This window comes from Lissotriton vulgaris, chromosome 6 (genome assembly GCF_964263255.1).
Source record: "Lissotriton vulgaris chromosome 6, aLisVul1.2, whole genome shotgun sequence".
Classification (NCBI taxonomy): Eukaryota; Metazoa; Chordata; class Amphibia; order Caudata; family Salamandridae; genus Lissotriton; species Lissotriton vulgaris.
In genome coordinates, this window is record NC_141694.1 from 1306380916 (window position 1) to 1306395826 (window position 14911).

The following is a 14911-nucleotide window of genomic DNA, read 5'->3' on the forward strand; positions in this document are numbered from 1 at the left end:
TATTTTTTTTCAAGATGCGTTTTGTGTTCCATGACCGGTCATTTAGGTAAGTAATTTTTAGATAGTTAAGTCATTTAACGTAATTCAACTCGAATGGTTTACAGTTCTACAAATTTACAGTTGCTTGAGTCAGTAATAACCACCTTGCAAAGAAATATTATCCGGCGTAAGTGTATAATTGTTCTAAATCTCTTATTGGATTGGTCCCCGTTATTATTGTTCTTGTACCATTTGCTGCATTTGTTTTGCAGCACAAAGTTGATAATGTTTTCTGTGATATCCCTACTTGTCTGAAATACCAAAGTGGCTGCACATAACACGTATTTACACTCTTTTCTGGTTTTCAGTTTAGCACAATTTTTCCAATCATCCCACCGGTAGAACTACGCCGGTTAGGCCAAAATTTGGCAGTTATTTGAAGCAGCAGCGCACTTTAAGTATTATTCAGAGTGATAAAACTACAATAATAACTATTATTGACATGGTTTGAGAATGCGAAAAACTATTTTCAATTATAACATGTTAGAATGACATCCAATGATTCTCTGGGCAAGAACTGAACTTGTATTGCTTTCTGTTTTACGCCAGCTTGTAGGTGCCAATGGAGTCCTAAATGTAGATGGGAAACTACGCCTACAATTATATTACCCACCTTCACGAACCAGGACACAGCAGGGTGGTGTAGATGTGTTTGAGTGGTGGCTTAAGTATCCAAGAATACGTTACCCATCAACTTTGTATGTAACAGTTAAAGGCTTAAAACTACCAGATCAAGTAAGTAGAATTGGAATTTTTGCCTGGCAAGCAGGACATTTTAAACTTAAATAAGCAATACTTTTTTAAGCTTATGATTGTTAGTTTGAAAAATGTATCAGTAATCCCATTTATTTATTATTTTTATTTATTTTATAGTATTTGTAAGGCGCGCAGCTACCCACAAAGGGTTTCCCGGCGCCGAAAAGAGGATCACGAGCCCAGCTAACCAGAGAGGGAGTCCAGGGTACTTATAGGTCAAACAACCAGGTCTTTACGCTTTTCCTAAAGATCCTGTAGTTTTCCTCTTCGCGTATTTGAATGGGCAGAGTGTTCCACAGGGTTGGACCCAAATGTGAGAATGATCTCCCACCCATTTTGGCCCGTTTATACCTGGGAACCGCAAACTTTGCTGATGTGGCTGAGCGAAGATTGCGATTGGGGACATGGAGTTTGGCAAGATCTAGGAGATACTTGGGGGCAGTCCCGGCTTTAATTTTAAACAAGTAGTTCAGCGTTTTAAAACGAATCCTGTTTTCGACTCTGAGCCAGTGTAGGTCCCTGAGATGTTTTGTGATCCTGGCATGTTTGGGTATTCTACAAAGCATTCTGGCTGCGGCATTTTGCACCAGTTGTAAGCGTCTTACTACTGCTTTGTTTGCACCCAGGTATAAGATGTTACCGTAGTCAAGCCGGGAAGTTACTAAGGCATTGACTACGGTCTTCTGGGTGGGGAGTGGCAACATCCAAACGATTTTACGGAGCCATCTAAGAATCGTAAAACATATGCCTGCTACTTTGTTAGCTTGCTGTGACATTGAAAGGTTGTCATCGATGATGACCCCAAGATTTCTGACCTGGGTGGCTGGAGGCGGTAGCTTGCCTAATGCGGTCGGCCAATGGGGATCACTCCATAGGTCCTTATTATTTCCAAGAAGGAGGACCTCTGTTTTGTCTCCATTTAATTTAAGTTGATTGGCCGACATCCAGCGGAATATCTCGTGGAGGCCTATTTTGAGTGCAGATGGAGCAGACGTATCGGACTTAGAAAGAGAGAACACAATCTGGGAATCGTCGGCATATGTCATCAAAATAAGACCAGAATTCTCAGCAAGGTTGGCTAGGGGACGGAGGTACAAGTTAAACAATAAGGGACTCAGGATGGATCCCTGTGGTACGCCGTGGGGAGAACAGAAGACATTGGAGCTGGCCTCGGCAGAGATGTTCTGGAAGGTGCGAAGGGATAGGTATGATTTGATCCATTCTAACGCCCTGCCCTCGACACCACACTCTTCCAGCCTGACAAGCAGTTTGGTATGAGAAATGGTGTCGAAGGCCGCACTGAGGTCTAACAGGACCAATGCTACCGTTTGTCCATCATCTCTAAGCTCTCTGATCTTTTCGGTGATCCCAAGCAGGGCTGTCTCAGTGGAGTAGCCACTCCTAAAACCCGACTGGGAAGGGTGGAGTAAATCATTTTTCTCCACGTATGATGAAAGTGCCTCATGGATGTGCTTTTCTAGTATTTTAGAAAAAGCGGGGAGTAACGATATAGGCCGATAATTGGCCAAAATCGTTGGATCGGCAGTCGGCTTTTTTAGCAAAGGGCTGACTATGGCGTGTTTCCAAAGAGCAGGGACTGAAGCATGTTCCATAGAGGCGTTAAGTGTGTCAATAATAGGCACCATGGTGGAGTCCTCCAGTTGACTCATAATGCTAATGGGAATAGGGTCGCGCGGGGAACCTGATTTAATGGTTTTTAGAAGTTTCCTCAATTGGTCAGGTGTGATGGGGGGCCAGGTATCGAGATGGCAATTACTTTTATGGGTTAGAGGAGTGTCATTTTGGTTGTGGGTATTTGGGCTGGTCATCATGTTAATATTTGAGACAATTTTCTCAATTTTGTCAGTGAAGAAAGCCGCCAGGTCCTGACACTGCTGGGGGTTAAGTGGAGCCGCCTCCGCTCTATAATTTTCTCCGGCCAGCTCCTTCACTGTATTGAAAAGTGTCTGGACTTTGTTGACAGCTGTGTTTATAGTGGTGGTCACATAGCTTGCCTTGGCTTTCATACATGATGAATGATAGCTATTTCTGGCCTTTCGATAGCTCTCTTTTTGTTGCAGGTCATATTTCTTGCGCCACTGCCTCTCTAAGTTCTTGCAAGAAGATTTTTCTTTCTTGAGTGCCTCTGTAAACCAGGGGGCCGGGGGACGATGAACTTTCCCTTTACAGCGGGACGGTGGCAGACTGGCGTTCACTGCATCGTTAAGCCATGTTTGTATGGCATCAGCTATATTTTCCATATCACCTTCAAGGGTTGGATGGTCTTTGTTCAATGCCCTATTAAGATTTTCTAGATTTAAATTTTTCCAGTTTCTCCTAAAAGAATCCGAAGGTGTAATAGAAGAGCATTTGGTGGGTTTAAGAGAAATGGAAAAGAGAATGAGAAAATGATCCGACCAGCAGATGGGAGTGGTGTTCATCCATGACAATTCTTTCATATTTGAAATGATGGGATCGAGAAGGTGTCCCGCTTTATGGGTGGGGCCCTTATTTCGTAATGTCATATGTAAAGCCATGAGATCATCCATGAGATTTTTACAACTCTTGTTGTCTTCGTCGTCCAGATGGAGATTCAAGTCCCCGAGTACTGTAAAGTTTTGGGTTTTTAAATGGTGAGGCAAAATGAAATTGGCTAAGTTTTCTGGCCAAGTAGGGTTATTAGTAGGAGGTCGGTACCTCTTCGGGTAGTTAAACTGTTCAGTGTGGATTGTTATTGCATTTTTGGTAATGGGATTAATCCTCTACCTAGCCCATAGTTGAGACCCATGTGAAATGAAAACAGTGTCACATAGTAGCTTCTTCTGTGAACGTGTGAATACTCCTGCACAGAACGAAGTCAGAGGTAAAGGCGAGGCCCCGCCTTATCTGTTCACTCTAAATCATACGACAACAGGGGTTCGATTCAAACATAATCGCTGTTCTATATCACTGTGAACTCATATAGTTGTCTTCCTTTTTCTAAGAATTTTTAACTTGTTTTGGTTGGTAAACCCTCTTAATACCTTTATAGGTGTTGCAAATATATAAGTGTTCCAGGTTTGCGAAGTGTAAATCATAGTAAGGTCACATATCTGTGATTGGCCTGCATGCATTGTGTGGCTTTTCTTGCAGGCGTTTTCCCCCTCTTTCAGCCCTCACCTCTCTTTGTAGATCCCGGAGGCTGTCTCTGCAGTTGGGTCAAGGGTTTGAGGGAGCCTTTCAGTCACCATATTTAGCAGATGCTCTTGTTATCTCTTTGGGACTTGTTCCTAAGCTATTATGTTCTTAAAGAACAGTTATTTTGCAAAACTTAGTGGTTTTGTCACCTCCTCAATCAAATGAGAGAGAGAGCAGAACTTGTGTGGTGCCCTGTTCATCTCCTTCCACCTCTGGAATAATGGTGCTTTATTTGCTCTTAATCCTCTCCTAAGCCGATTGGAGAGCCCCCAGTGCTCTGCACTGGACAGCTTATTGCTACCGTGCACCCCTTTGACTGTTAGGAAATAGATGTGAAACTAATATATTACTTGTGCTTGTCTGCATTGTTCTCTACTTGACCCTTTGTTTCCTTCCCTACTCGTGGTTATTGTGCACCAAGTTGGTTAACAACTACGTTTGTTAGATTGGTTTCAATGGCAGATCACTTCCTCAGTTAAAATGTATGTTTGATACATTTTCGCTGTACTGTTTCTAAAGTGGTTTTGCTTTGGATATCATCTTACAAATTCCTTTGATATTTAGTTTCTAACTGGAACATGACTGAAAACCGATCCCACTCCATTGTTAGATTGTGTTGTTCCTTTGGAGTAGCTTATGCTGAGGAGTGATCGACCTTCTCAAATGGGAGGCAAATCGGTGGTGATACACCTATATGCAAAGGTGTGAACATTTATATTTTCGTGTATTCCAGAGTATTTAGCTGTTTGTTTCTCCTTTTTGCACAGTTTTATTTTCATATGTTATTGTACCTCACCTGTCAAGTCCATGCATATCAAACAACAGTTTGATATTTTTCCCCGAACTATTAAGTTGTTCTGTATACGTTTCTTTCTGGGCTGTTATTGTCCTCATTGGAGTTACCAGTCTGACCAGCTGATTTCATTCTTAAATCCATTTTTAATCAAGTTTGGCTTTATTAAATAGATAAATGTTACATATCATGACTTCTTGATTTAATCACTACCAAACCGTCTTTGTTTTACTCTGTTCAACTCCTTTTCAGTTGATTGGTCTTTTGCGTTCCATCTGCCTATGCGGGAGAACATTTTCGAGTTCCAGTTGAAAACATTTTACTTTCCTTTTCTTCCATAGCTGATCTCTTGGAAACGGCTATGTCTAAACTTTTCTTGTCCCTTTTTAGGTCTCGGCGTCAACGCGCGGAAGCGCGTCTCCGCCGGAGATCTTTTGTCAGCGACTATGCTTCCCAGGAGACAGTCCTGGCCACGCGCATCCTTCCAGGCGATTTGTAACTGGAACGCGCGCTGTGGCCAGGCGCTGTCTCCTGGGAAGCGCAAGCACCACACACGCATGCGCATACACACACACACAAGCGCCCACGCACATACATACAGAGACACCCACCCCCCTCTGCAGACATACACACACACGCGCGCGCACACACACACACACACACGAGTGCACCCCCCCCTCTCCCCCGCCGTCGCACACATGCATACACACACAACGAGGGAACCGAGCCCCCCCCCAGCCCTTTGTAACTTACCAGATCAATTCTGAGGGACTCCGCTCTCCTTCTGGCGTCGCGACTCGCGAGACGCTTTCACTTCGCCTTCTCTTCCGGTTACGTACGCAGCCCGCCCCCGTCACAGGCGACTTTGCCTGACTTCCCGTCCTACCTGCGCTCACTGAGTTCGGGAATGACATGCATGCATAATAGGGAAATATTGCCGCAGCTGCGCCCCAGCCACACGCAGAACTGGAACACCAACAGGGCATGTGTGTAACAGGCACCACTCCTCAGCCCCCTAGCGACGGATTTGACCCCCTATGATTAATATGTGTGCACCCGAATCCCCCGAGGGGCCCACACTTGCTAGCTTTCCCCAATCAAACAATAACTCAGAATAATGTGACAACCTAAATGAAGGGTTTCTATAAAAGTGACGTTGTCAGGCAAAGGCAAACATCTCTCAAAGATGTGGAACAATGACAGGCGAGTTTCCCCTTTGTGGGCCCCTTCTGTAGCTATCCTGCTCCAGTCTAAACAACAATAAAGCTTGAACGTCGGCTAATGATTATAAATATTTAGCGCGCAAAAGAAAGTTTTCTTTCAATACATTGCAGCGTTTATGACCCCATTCCTTAATCGCAGTATCCGCGAGATTGTTCACAGTTCATCTGAAATGTAAAGTGTATTGATGGAGCTACTTTGTAATCTATTCCAGTGGACGTGCACAATTAAGCAGATACAAATCTCTCATAAACGCATTAAGTGGTAACCTACCTCGGTGGCGTTTAATTGCATTACGGGTTTTCGACATTCAATTAGAAGACCTTTCTGACAGGTTTCAGTCCCTGAGAGGAGCAAAGAAAGAGATTACCTCATACTCGTGCACCTGTGAGAGTTCTCAGGATTTTCTCAGTGCTTCTAGTATTGCAAACTTTGCACACTTAAACTGAGTGGTTAGGGTTGCGTGCGGTCACCACAAATGTGAAAAAAGACCACTGCTTGAGATATAATCACAAATCTCACACCAGCTGCAGCGTGACACGCTCTTCTCTGGTATATGTGCGCACAGAATGTCCAAGAGTGCACCAAAGTGAGATGTGAGAGTTAGGATGGAAAATTAATGTTTTAACAGAAAAAAGTTTACTGTTAGGTGCCAGACTCTATTCCATGGTGCAATGAGACTCGCCAACAGTAAGACTGCTAGATGGATGGAGTGAGAGTCACGCTCGATGAGTGAGACATGAGGTGTCTGGAAAAGTTCTGCTGGCCAGGGGTAACAAAGGCTGCTGCAGTCCCTGTGGCTCAGAAGGGCCCCAGCACTCCACGGGGCCACGACCCCCTCAAGGGCGCCCCCATTCAGCTTAGTGCCAAACAATATCTGTAAGATATGAGAGGCTCGTGAACCCCTCATCACATTGTGCAGGGGGCATCATTTTCAGCTATGCCGCTGCTGCTGGCCACACGCATCCCAGCGGACAGGTCAGTGTCAGGGGCTTCTGATTATTGCATGCCTTTCCTGAAAGGGCGCTGGGTAAGGAAGTGCTCATGTGAGACCAGGATTCTGATGTGAAATATAACAGCAAGGACGGATGGACTCGCATACCTGAAGGCCGGGACACTCCCTGGATTATCCAGTTTGTGCACTAGTGACGTAATCTCTGCGCGTTGCCTCTGTCGTCCATCGCGAGTGCAGAGTAGTGAGTGCAGAGTAGTGAGTGCAGAGTAGTGAGTGCAGAGTAGTGAGTAGTGAGTGCAGAGTAGTGAGTGCAGAGTAGTGAGTGCAGAGTAGTGAGTGCAGAGTAGTGAGTAGTGAGTGCAGAGTAGTGAGTGCAGAGTAGTGAGTGCAGAGTAGTGAGTAGTGAGTGCAGAGTAGTGAGTGGAGAGTAGTGAGTAGTGAGTGCAGAGTAGTGAGTGCAGAGTAGTGAGTGCAGAGTAGTGAGTAGTGAGTGCAGAGTAGTGAGTGCAGAGTAGTGAGTGCAGAGTAGTGAGTGCAGAGTAGTGAGTAGTGAGTGCAGAGTAGTGAGTAGTGAGTGCAGAGTAGTGAGTGCAAAGTAGTGAGTGCAGAGTAGTGAGTAGTGAGTGCAGAGTAGTGAGTAGTGAGTGCAGAGTAGTGAGTAGTGAGTTCAGAGTAGTGAGTTCAGAGTAGTGAGTGCAGAGTAGTGAGTGCAGAGTAGTGAGTGCAGAGTAGTGAGTAGTGAGTGCAGAGTAGTGAGTGCAGAGTAGTGAGTAGTGAGTGCAGAGTAGTGAGTGCAGAGTAGTGAGTGCAGAGTAGTGAGTAGTAAGTGCAGAGTAGTGAGTGCAGAGTAGTGAGTGCAGAGTAGTGAGTAGTGATTGCAGAGTAGTGAGTAGTGAGTGCAGAGTAGTGAGTAGTGAGTGCAGAGTAGTGAGTGCAGAGTAGTGAGTGCAGAGTAGTGAGTGCAGAGTAGTGAGTAGTGAGTACAGAGTAGTGAGTAGTGAGTGCAGAGTAGTGAGTAGTGAGTGCAGAGTAGTGAGTAGTGAGTGCTGAGTAGTGAGTGCAGAGTAGTGAGTGCAGAGTAGTGAGCGCAGAGTAGTGAGTAGTGAGTAGTGAGTAGTGAGTGCAGAGTAGTGAGTGCAGAGTGCAGAGTAGTGAGTGCAGAGTGAGTGTGCAGAATGCAGAGTAGTGAGTGCAGAGTAGTGAGTGCAGAGTAGTGAGTGCAGAGTAGTGTGCAGAATGCAGAGTAGTGAGTGCAGAGTAGTGAGTGCAGAGTAGTGAGTGCAGAGTAGTGAGTGCAGAGTGAGTGTGCAGAATGCAGAGTAGTGAGTGCAGAGTAGTGAGTGCAGAGTAGTGAGTGCAGAGTAGTGAGTGCAGAGTAGTGAGTGCAGAGTAGTGAGTAGTGAGTGCAGAGTAGTGAGTAGTGAGTGCAGAGTAGTGAGTATTGAGTGCAGAGTAGTGAGTAGTGAGTGCAGAGTAGTGAGTAGTGAGTGCAGAGTAGTGAGTGCAGGGTAGTGAGTAGTGAGTGCAGAGTAGTGAGTAGTGAGTGCAGAGTAGTGAGTGCAGAGTGCAGAGTAGTGAGTGCAGAGTGAGTGTGCAGAATGCAGAGTAGTGAGTGCAGAGTAGTGAGTGCAGAGTAGTGAGTGCAGAGTAGTGAGTGCAGAGTGCAGAGTATTGAGTGCAGAGTAGTGAGTAGTGAGTGCAGAGTAGTGAGTAGTGAGTGCAGAGTGCAGAGTAGTGAGTGCAGAGTGAGTGTGCAGAATGCAGAGTAGTGAGTGCAGAGTAGTGAGTGCAGAGTAGTGAGTGCAGAGTAGTGAGTGCAGAGTAGTGAGTGCAGAGTAGTGAGTAGTGAGTGCAGAGTAGTGAGTAGTGAGTGCAGAGTAGTGAGTGCAGAGTGAGTGTGCAGAATGCAGAGTAGTGAGTGCAGAGTAGTGAGTGCAGAGTAGTGTGTGCAGAGTAGTGAGTAGTGAGTGCAGAGTAGTGAGTAGTGAGTGCAGAGTGCAGAGTAGTGAGTGCAGAGTGAGTGTGCAGAATGCAGAGTAGTGAGTGCAGAGTAGTGAGTGCAGAGTAGTGAGTGCAGAGTAGTGAGTGCAGAGTAGTGAGTGCAGAGCAGTGAGTGCAGGTGCAGAGTGGTGTGTATTGGCAATGTAAATGACAATGCCATTTATTTATGATTTAAAGAAAAAAAAAGAAATGTCATGAGCAATGCCAATAGCTCTACCTTTAATGATGCCGAGACCATTGCATTGCAAATGCTTGTTGTTTAAGTCATTGAAATCTATTCAACTATTCGCCCACGCATTAATATTGGGCATTAACCTGGGTACTTTTAAAATGTGACATATTCCGACAACTAAATGTCATCTTTATTACAAGTTTGAGTTATGAGAGTCAATAAATTACTATTTACCACTGAGAATTACACAATCTGTTATTATTAAAAAAAGAAAAAGCTTAATTGTGCATATTGTACATTTTCTAGAGAAAAAGTTCTCCCAGATTTAACTTGAAAGCCTTTTTTATGTAAATCTTTGTCAGTAACAAACGCCAACAATTGGAACATTGGTGCTGCTAATGCACTCTGTTGTCAAATACTAAATTTTAATCTAGGTATTTCTGAAAGTATTTTTCCACTGCCAAGCTACCCTTTGGTTTTCTGATAAACTAAGATGAAGTTTATCTTAACAATATTTAGTTATTTAGGTGAATATTCTCCTTGAAGCTGCTTTCCTGAAGGCAATATCTGAAGTAATTTCTCTAATTTGTAAGTATTGGTAAACGTATGTGTCTCAGGTCTTGTTTTTGTTTGCTGTTAGCAGTGACCTAAATTAATCCTCATTGTTTAAAAAAAAATGTTGGCAGTCAACAAATGAAATAAAACATATGTGTAACAATGCCAAACAGATATGTTAAACTTGTATAATCAATTTATGGCAATAACCAACTTGTACTCATCAACTGAGAAAAATTGCACCAATCTTTTATGAGGACGACCGGGTTTGAGACATTTTCAATTTCTCAAATACACTATCTTAGATGCCCAAATTTGTCAGAAACGTCTATTTAGCTGGCCTTTTCCACATAATAACTTGCTAATAAATGTACTATAACATTGTGGCAATAGGTTAGGTGAGTTATCAAGCTACCTCCTTTCGCCTAATCCATAACTGGCCGTACTGATAGCACCAAATATGAACTGTTTACCCAGATTGAAATAAGTCAGTTTGAATATCAGTTACGTATCAAACATTTGACCCATAACTAGTTTTCTCTTTCCAAGTAGGCTCCTTGAAATGTGCAGTGCTCCAACTTCAGTCCTATCTTTATTCTTTAACAAAAATTCTGCATTTATGAATACAACATTCACTTCTGGTGAAGCTCTGAGAGGGCCTGGAGGTAAAACTGGGTCAAAAGAGCACATACATGAAGATAGAAAGTAGAGATGGGGATAGGGACTGTGACAGTAGACATATGGGGATAGAATGGCACAGACAAAGGAAATAGAAGTGAGACTCTATACTGAACCAAATCTATATACATCCGAGGAGATGCACAGACATGTGGGTGGGGAGATATGAATATAGCGACTTAAGCCCAAACAAATCAATCAGAGAGACATTGAGGTATGAACCCTGATTAGACAATGAAGGGCTCGGTATAGAGAAGAATGATCTGGGTAGGGTGCACAGACATAGTGACAGAAACAGTTAATGGCTAGAATATATACATGGACTTGTAGTCACAGGGAGTCAAACCCGAACAGGTAAGGGTAGAGGAGGATAGTCTTGTGGACAGGAAAGCCAAAAGACAAGAGCAATTTCTGACAGACTTTGGGATAGGAGGACTTTAAAGCTTGGGCTCTAGGGACATACAATCCAAGGGTTGTGAGGACTCACACAGTAATGGGAAGGCTAGTAGATGGGGACAGTTGGGTAAACCAAACAACAGGTCACACAAGGATATTCTGGAACATATATTCATAGGTCTGAGACTGCTTAACTGAATGGGACAGGACATCTAACTCTTGGGATTCAATGAAAACCTCATGGAAGCACGCCAGGTCACATCAAATTATATTCCACTCTAAAACACCGTAAGACAGCACTACATAGCATACCTGCCACGCCATTTAATTTTGCACATTGCATCACAACAAACTGTTCCACATCAAACCGTGCTTCCATCCACACTCGACCGATCACCATCACACATCACTTAGCACACATATAAGCACAAAGCAACTCTCCCCACAGTACTTTGTGCATCACTTAGCACACATATAAGCACAAAGCAACTCTCCCCACAGTACTTTGTGCAGCGTACACAATACCATTGCTCCTGATACTAAAGACCACCACCCCAAAACTCATAAACACAACCCATTCTGATAGTGTCAGAGTACCTGAATTAGTTCCACAGGAGCTGAAGCTAAGCCCCAAATCCTCCCCACCACTGTCTGCGCCTGCAAAAGAAAATTTGCCAACACTCAACAACAGTTTTGGGGAAAGGAGAAGTGGAGAAAATAACATGAGAGACCGCCTTGAAGGGGTTGACGTTCTGCTTCCCTCAATCGTCTCTATGTATCTTGATCAGGGTATGTGAATGAATGTACCTGTAAATGCAAAAGAAAGATACAATACCCTTACATTATACTAAACCTTTACATTTCCTATTTATAATTCTTAACTGTTTCTAACTTTACCCTATATTTCCAAGGCTTGAGCCTCTCTCTTAATTAAGTCAGAACTTATTACTTTAAGGTGAATTATTTCTGCTTTCTTGGTCTGTATTTTCTATTGCTTCTGTTTTAGATGACTTCTTGTCTTCTTTCTTGAGTCTTTGTACTTGTATAGATCTATACAGAATCACTCACTCAGTTGCAACAGTCCTGTTGTTTAATTTCTTGTTGCGGAGTCTTAAAAATAAATAGTACTTTTAAATTTCTAACAGTACTTCCCTCCAAAAAGGCTCCCTTCACTTTTGGCTTATTTGGTGAGGTTTTATGAAAAAGATCTTTACATCCTAGAAGCATGAATATTTGATAAAGGCTCCCAGGTCCTTTCCTCAGGGCCAAAGCCCTTCCACTCTACCAAATAAAATAACTTATTTTTCCTAATCTTAGAATCTAAGACTCTGCTTACTTCAAAGTCTTCTTCTGAGCTAACTTGTACTGGAACTGATGGTTGCTGCAATCTAATGTTTGTGGATTTTTCTTTAAGAGAGACACATGAAACACTGGGGCCTGTTGAGAATCCCCTCCCTTAGCGGCTTAAACACGAAGGCCTTAATATCCCCTTTCTCCACTCCCTCCGGGATTTTAAGGATCCTCAGATTCTGCATTTCTAACCGCTCCAAGTCCTTCTACAGTGCTCTATTCTGGGTTTTCAAGACCTCGATATCCTTCGTGTTCCCCTGGGCTGAGACTGAGAGAGTCTTAACCTCAAGTTCCAACGAGCCGGTACGTGCACAGATATCATCAAGCTTAGATTCTAATACATTCAGAAAAGGGGGGTGGTGATGGACAGAGCATCTGAATTAAGCAGAATACTCGTACCCAGTCAACAGATCAGGGCTTGATCCATCACCGTTTTTTAGCTCACTGCACCATCCCAGCTCAGAACCTGACTACATGCAAATTAGTCTGTCCCTGGCCCAGTGCATCATGGGAACAGGGCAGACCAAACTACCAAGCCAATTCTTTTACTGGAAAGGAAACAAGCTTCCGGGGACCGGTTTATGGCATTACAGCCGTCTTCGGCCCGGCTTGCTTGAATCCTGATGGTGCAGTGAGCAAGGGACTCACATCTGAGCATACCCTTCCACGCTTGTGGTGGATAAAACGATTCGGAAAAGGGGGGTGGTGATGGACAGAGCATCTGAATTAAGCAGAATACTCGTACGCAGTCAACAGATCAGGGCTTGATCCATCACCGTTTTTTAGCTCACTGCACCATCCCAGCTCAGAACCTGGCTACATGCAAATTAGTCTGTCCCTGGCCCAGTGCATCATGGGAACAGGGCAGACCAAGCTACCAAGCCAATTCTTTTACTGGAAAGGAAACAAGCTTCTGGGGACCGGTTTCTGGCATTACAGCCGTCTTCGGCCCGGCTTGCTTGAATCCTGATGGTGCAGTGAGCAAGGGACTCACATCTGAGCATACCCTTCCACACTTGTGGTGGACAAAACGATTCAGAAAAGGGGGTGGTGATGGACAGATTATCTGAATTAAGCAGAACTCTCGTACCCAGTCAACAGATCAGGGCTTGATCCATCACCGTTTTTTAGCTCACTGCACCATCCCAGCCCAGAACCCGGCTACATGCAAATTAGTCTGTCCCTGGCCCAGTGCATCATGGGAACAGGGCAGACCAAACTACCAAGCCAAATTTTTTACTGGGAAGGAAACAAGCTTCCGGGGACCGGTTTCTGATTTTAAATGCCGCCTGAGTCTGGGTCTGAGACCTAAGCTGGTATCTATTCTTTGCTTTATATCCCCCTGTAACTAGTTCCTCTGTAGCTCTTTCCTTCCTTCTTCCTCTTATAGCCGAAGGACCCCCAGGTGCACCAACCTCCCTCAGTAGTTTCCAACCCGGCACCACATTTTCCGATGGTATTGCAGGATAAGGGGGAGCCAGAGCCATACACTTGCGCTGACCTCTTTTATGTGCCTTCCTTTTTTCACAACAATCAAAACCGCTCTGCTGATCTGAAGCATCCACAGGTATCCGCTAAATACTCACTCCGCTCCCTCCACTCAAACCGCCAAAGCCAGAGCCAGAACAAAGCCTTGCCGCTGCCGTCCTGATCTTCATCCACAGCCTCGACAGTGTGGTCGTTAGACGAGCAGGCCCTTAATATCAACTGTTTGGAGCTCCTGGCGGGGTCCTTCGCAGTTCGGTGCTGGACCAGGGACCGCGTGACATTGTGCATTCTTCTCAAGATGGACAACGTCTTGGCGGTTCGTTATGTCAATCATCTGGAGTGCACACTCTCTCGGGTGCTAGCGAAGGAGTTTTGGGGCTATTGTCTCTCCCACCATATCTCTGTCACGGCGGAGTACTTGCCGGGTCAAGCCAACCAGGTGGCAGATTGGCACTCCCGTCATCTGCGGAACACGAGTCTGTGGAAGCTGGACAGGCGGGTGTTCTAGTGGCTAGCCAGTGTGTGGGGTTCCTTCTTGGTGGATCGGTTTGTGCCACGTCTGGATTATCAGGGCTCTCGGTTCTTCAGTTGGAGGCCGGATCCTTTGGCAGAGGCGATCCGTTGGCAGAGGCGACGTACGCCTTCCTCCAAGATTGATTCAGAAAAGGGGGTGGTGATGAACAGAGTGTCTGAATTAAGCAGACCACTCTTACCCAGTCCAAAGATCAGGGCTTGATCCATTACCGTTATTTATCTCACTGCCCCATCCCAGCTCAGAACCTGGCTATATGCAAATTAGTCTGTCCCTGGCCCAGTGCATCATGGGAACAGGGCAGACCAAACTACCAAGCCAATTCTTCACCAGAAAGGAGACAAGCTACCGGGGACCGGTTTCTGGCATTTCAGCCTCTTCGGCCTGGCTTGCTTGAATCCTGATGGAGCAGTGAGAAAGGGACTCATGTCTGAGTATACCCTGCCACACTTATAGATGTGAGACCCTTGCTCATTGCACCATCAGGATTCAAGCAAACCGGGCCGAAGACGGCTGTAATGCCAGAAACCGGTCCCCGGGAGCTTGTTTCCTTCCCAGTGTAAGAATTGGCTTTTGTAGTTTGGTTTGCCCTGTTCCCATCATGCACTGGGATAGGAACAGACTAATTTGCATACAGCCAGGTTCTGAAACTGGGATGGTGCAGTGAGCTAAAAAACGGTGTTGGATCTAGCCCTGATCTCTTGACTGGGTGAGAGCTTTCTGCTTAATTCAGAGACTCTGTCCCTCACCACCCCTTGTTGTAAATATTTTTGTCCACCCTAAGCGTGGAAGGGTATT

At 44.8% G+C, this 14911-nt stretch overlaps 1 protein-coding gene across 1 annotated transcript in view; it reads left to right on the forward strand.

Annotated features, from left to right (window-relative positions):
* The window catches only part of AHI1 (Abelson helper integration site 1), a 665760-nt gene that overhangs the window by 173026 nt on the left and 477823 nt on the right, over nucleotides 1-14911 (forward strand). Inside the window, exon 9 of the mRNA XM_086925781.1 lies at nucleotides 589-774. Coding sequence (XP_086781907.1) covers nucleotides 589-774 — 186 coding nt within the window. The remainder of the gene's footprint in view (nucleotides 1-588; nucleotides 775-14911) is intronic.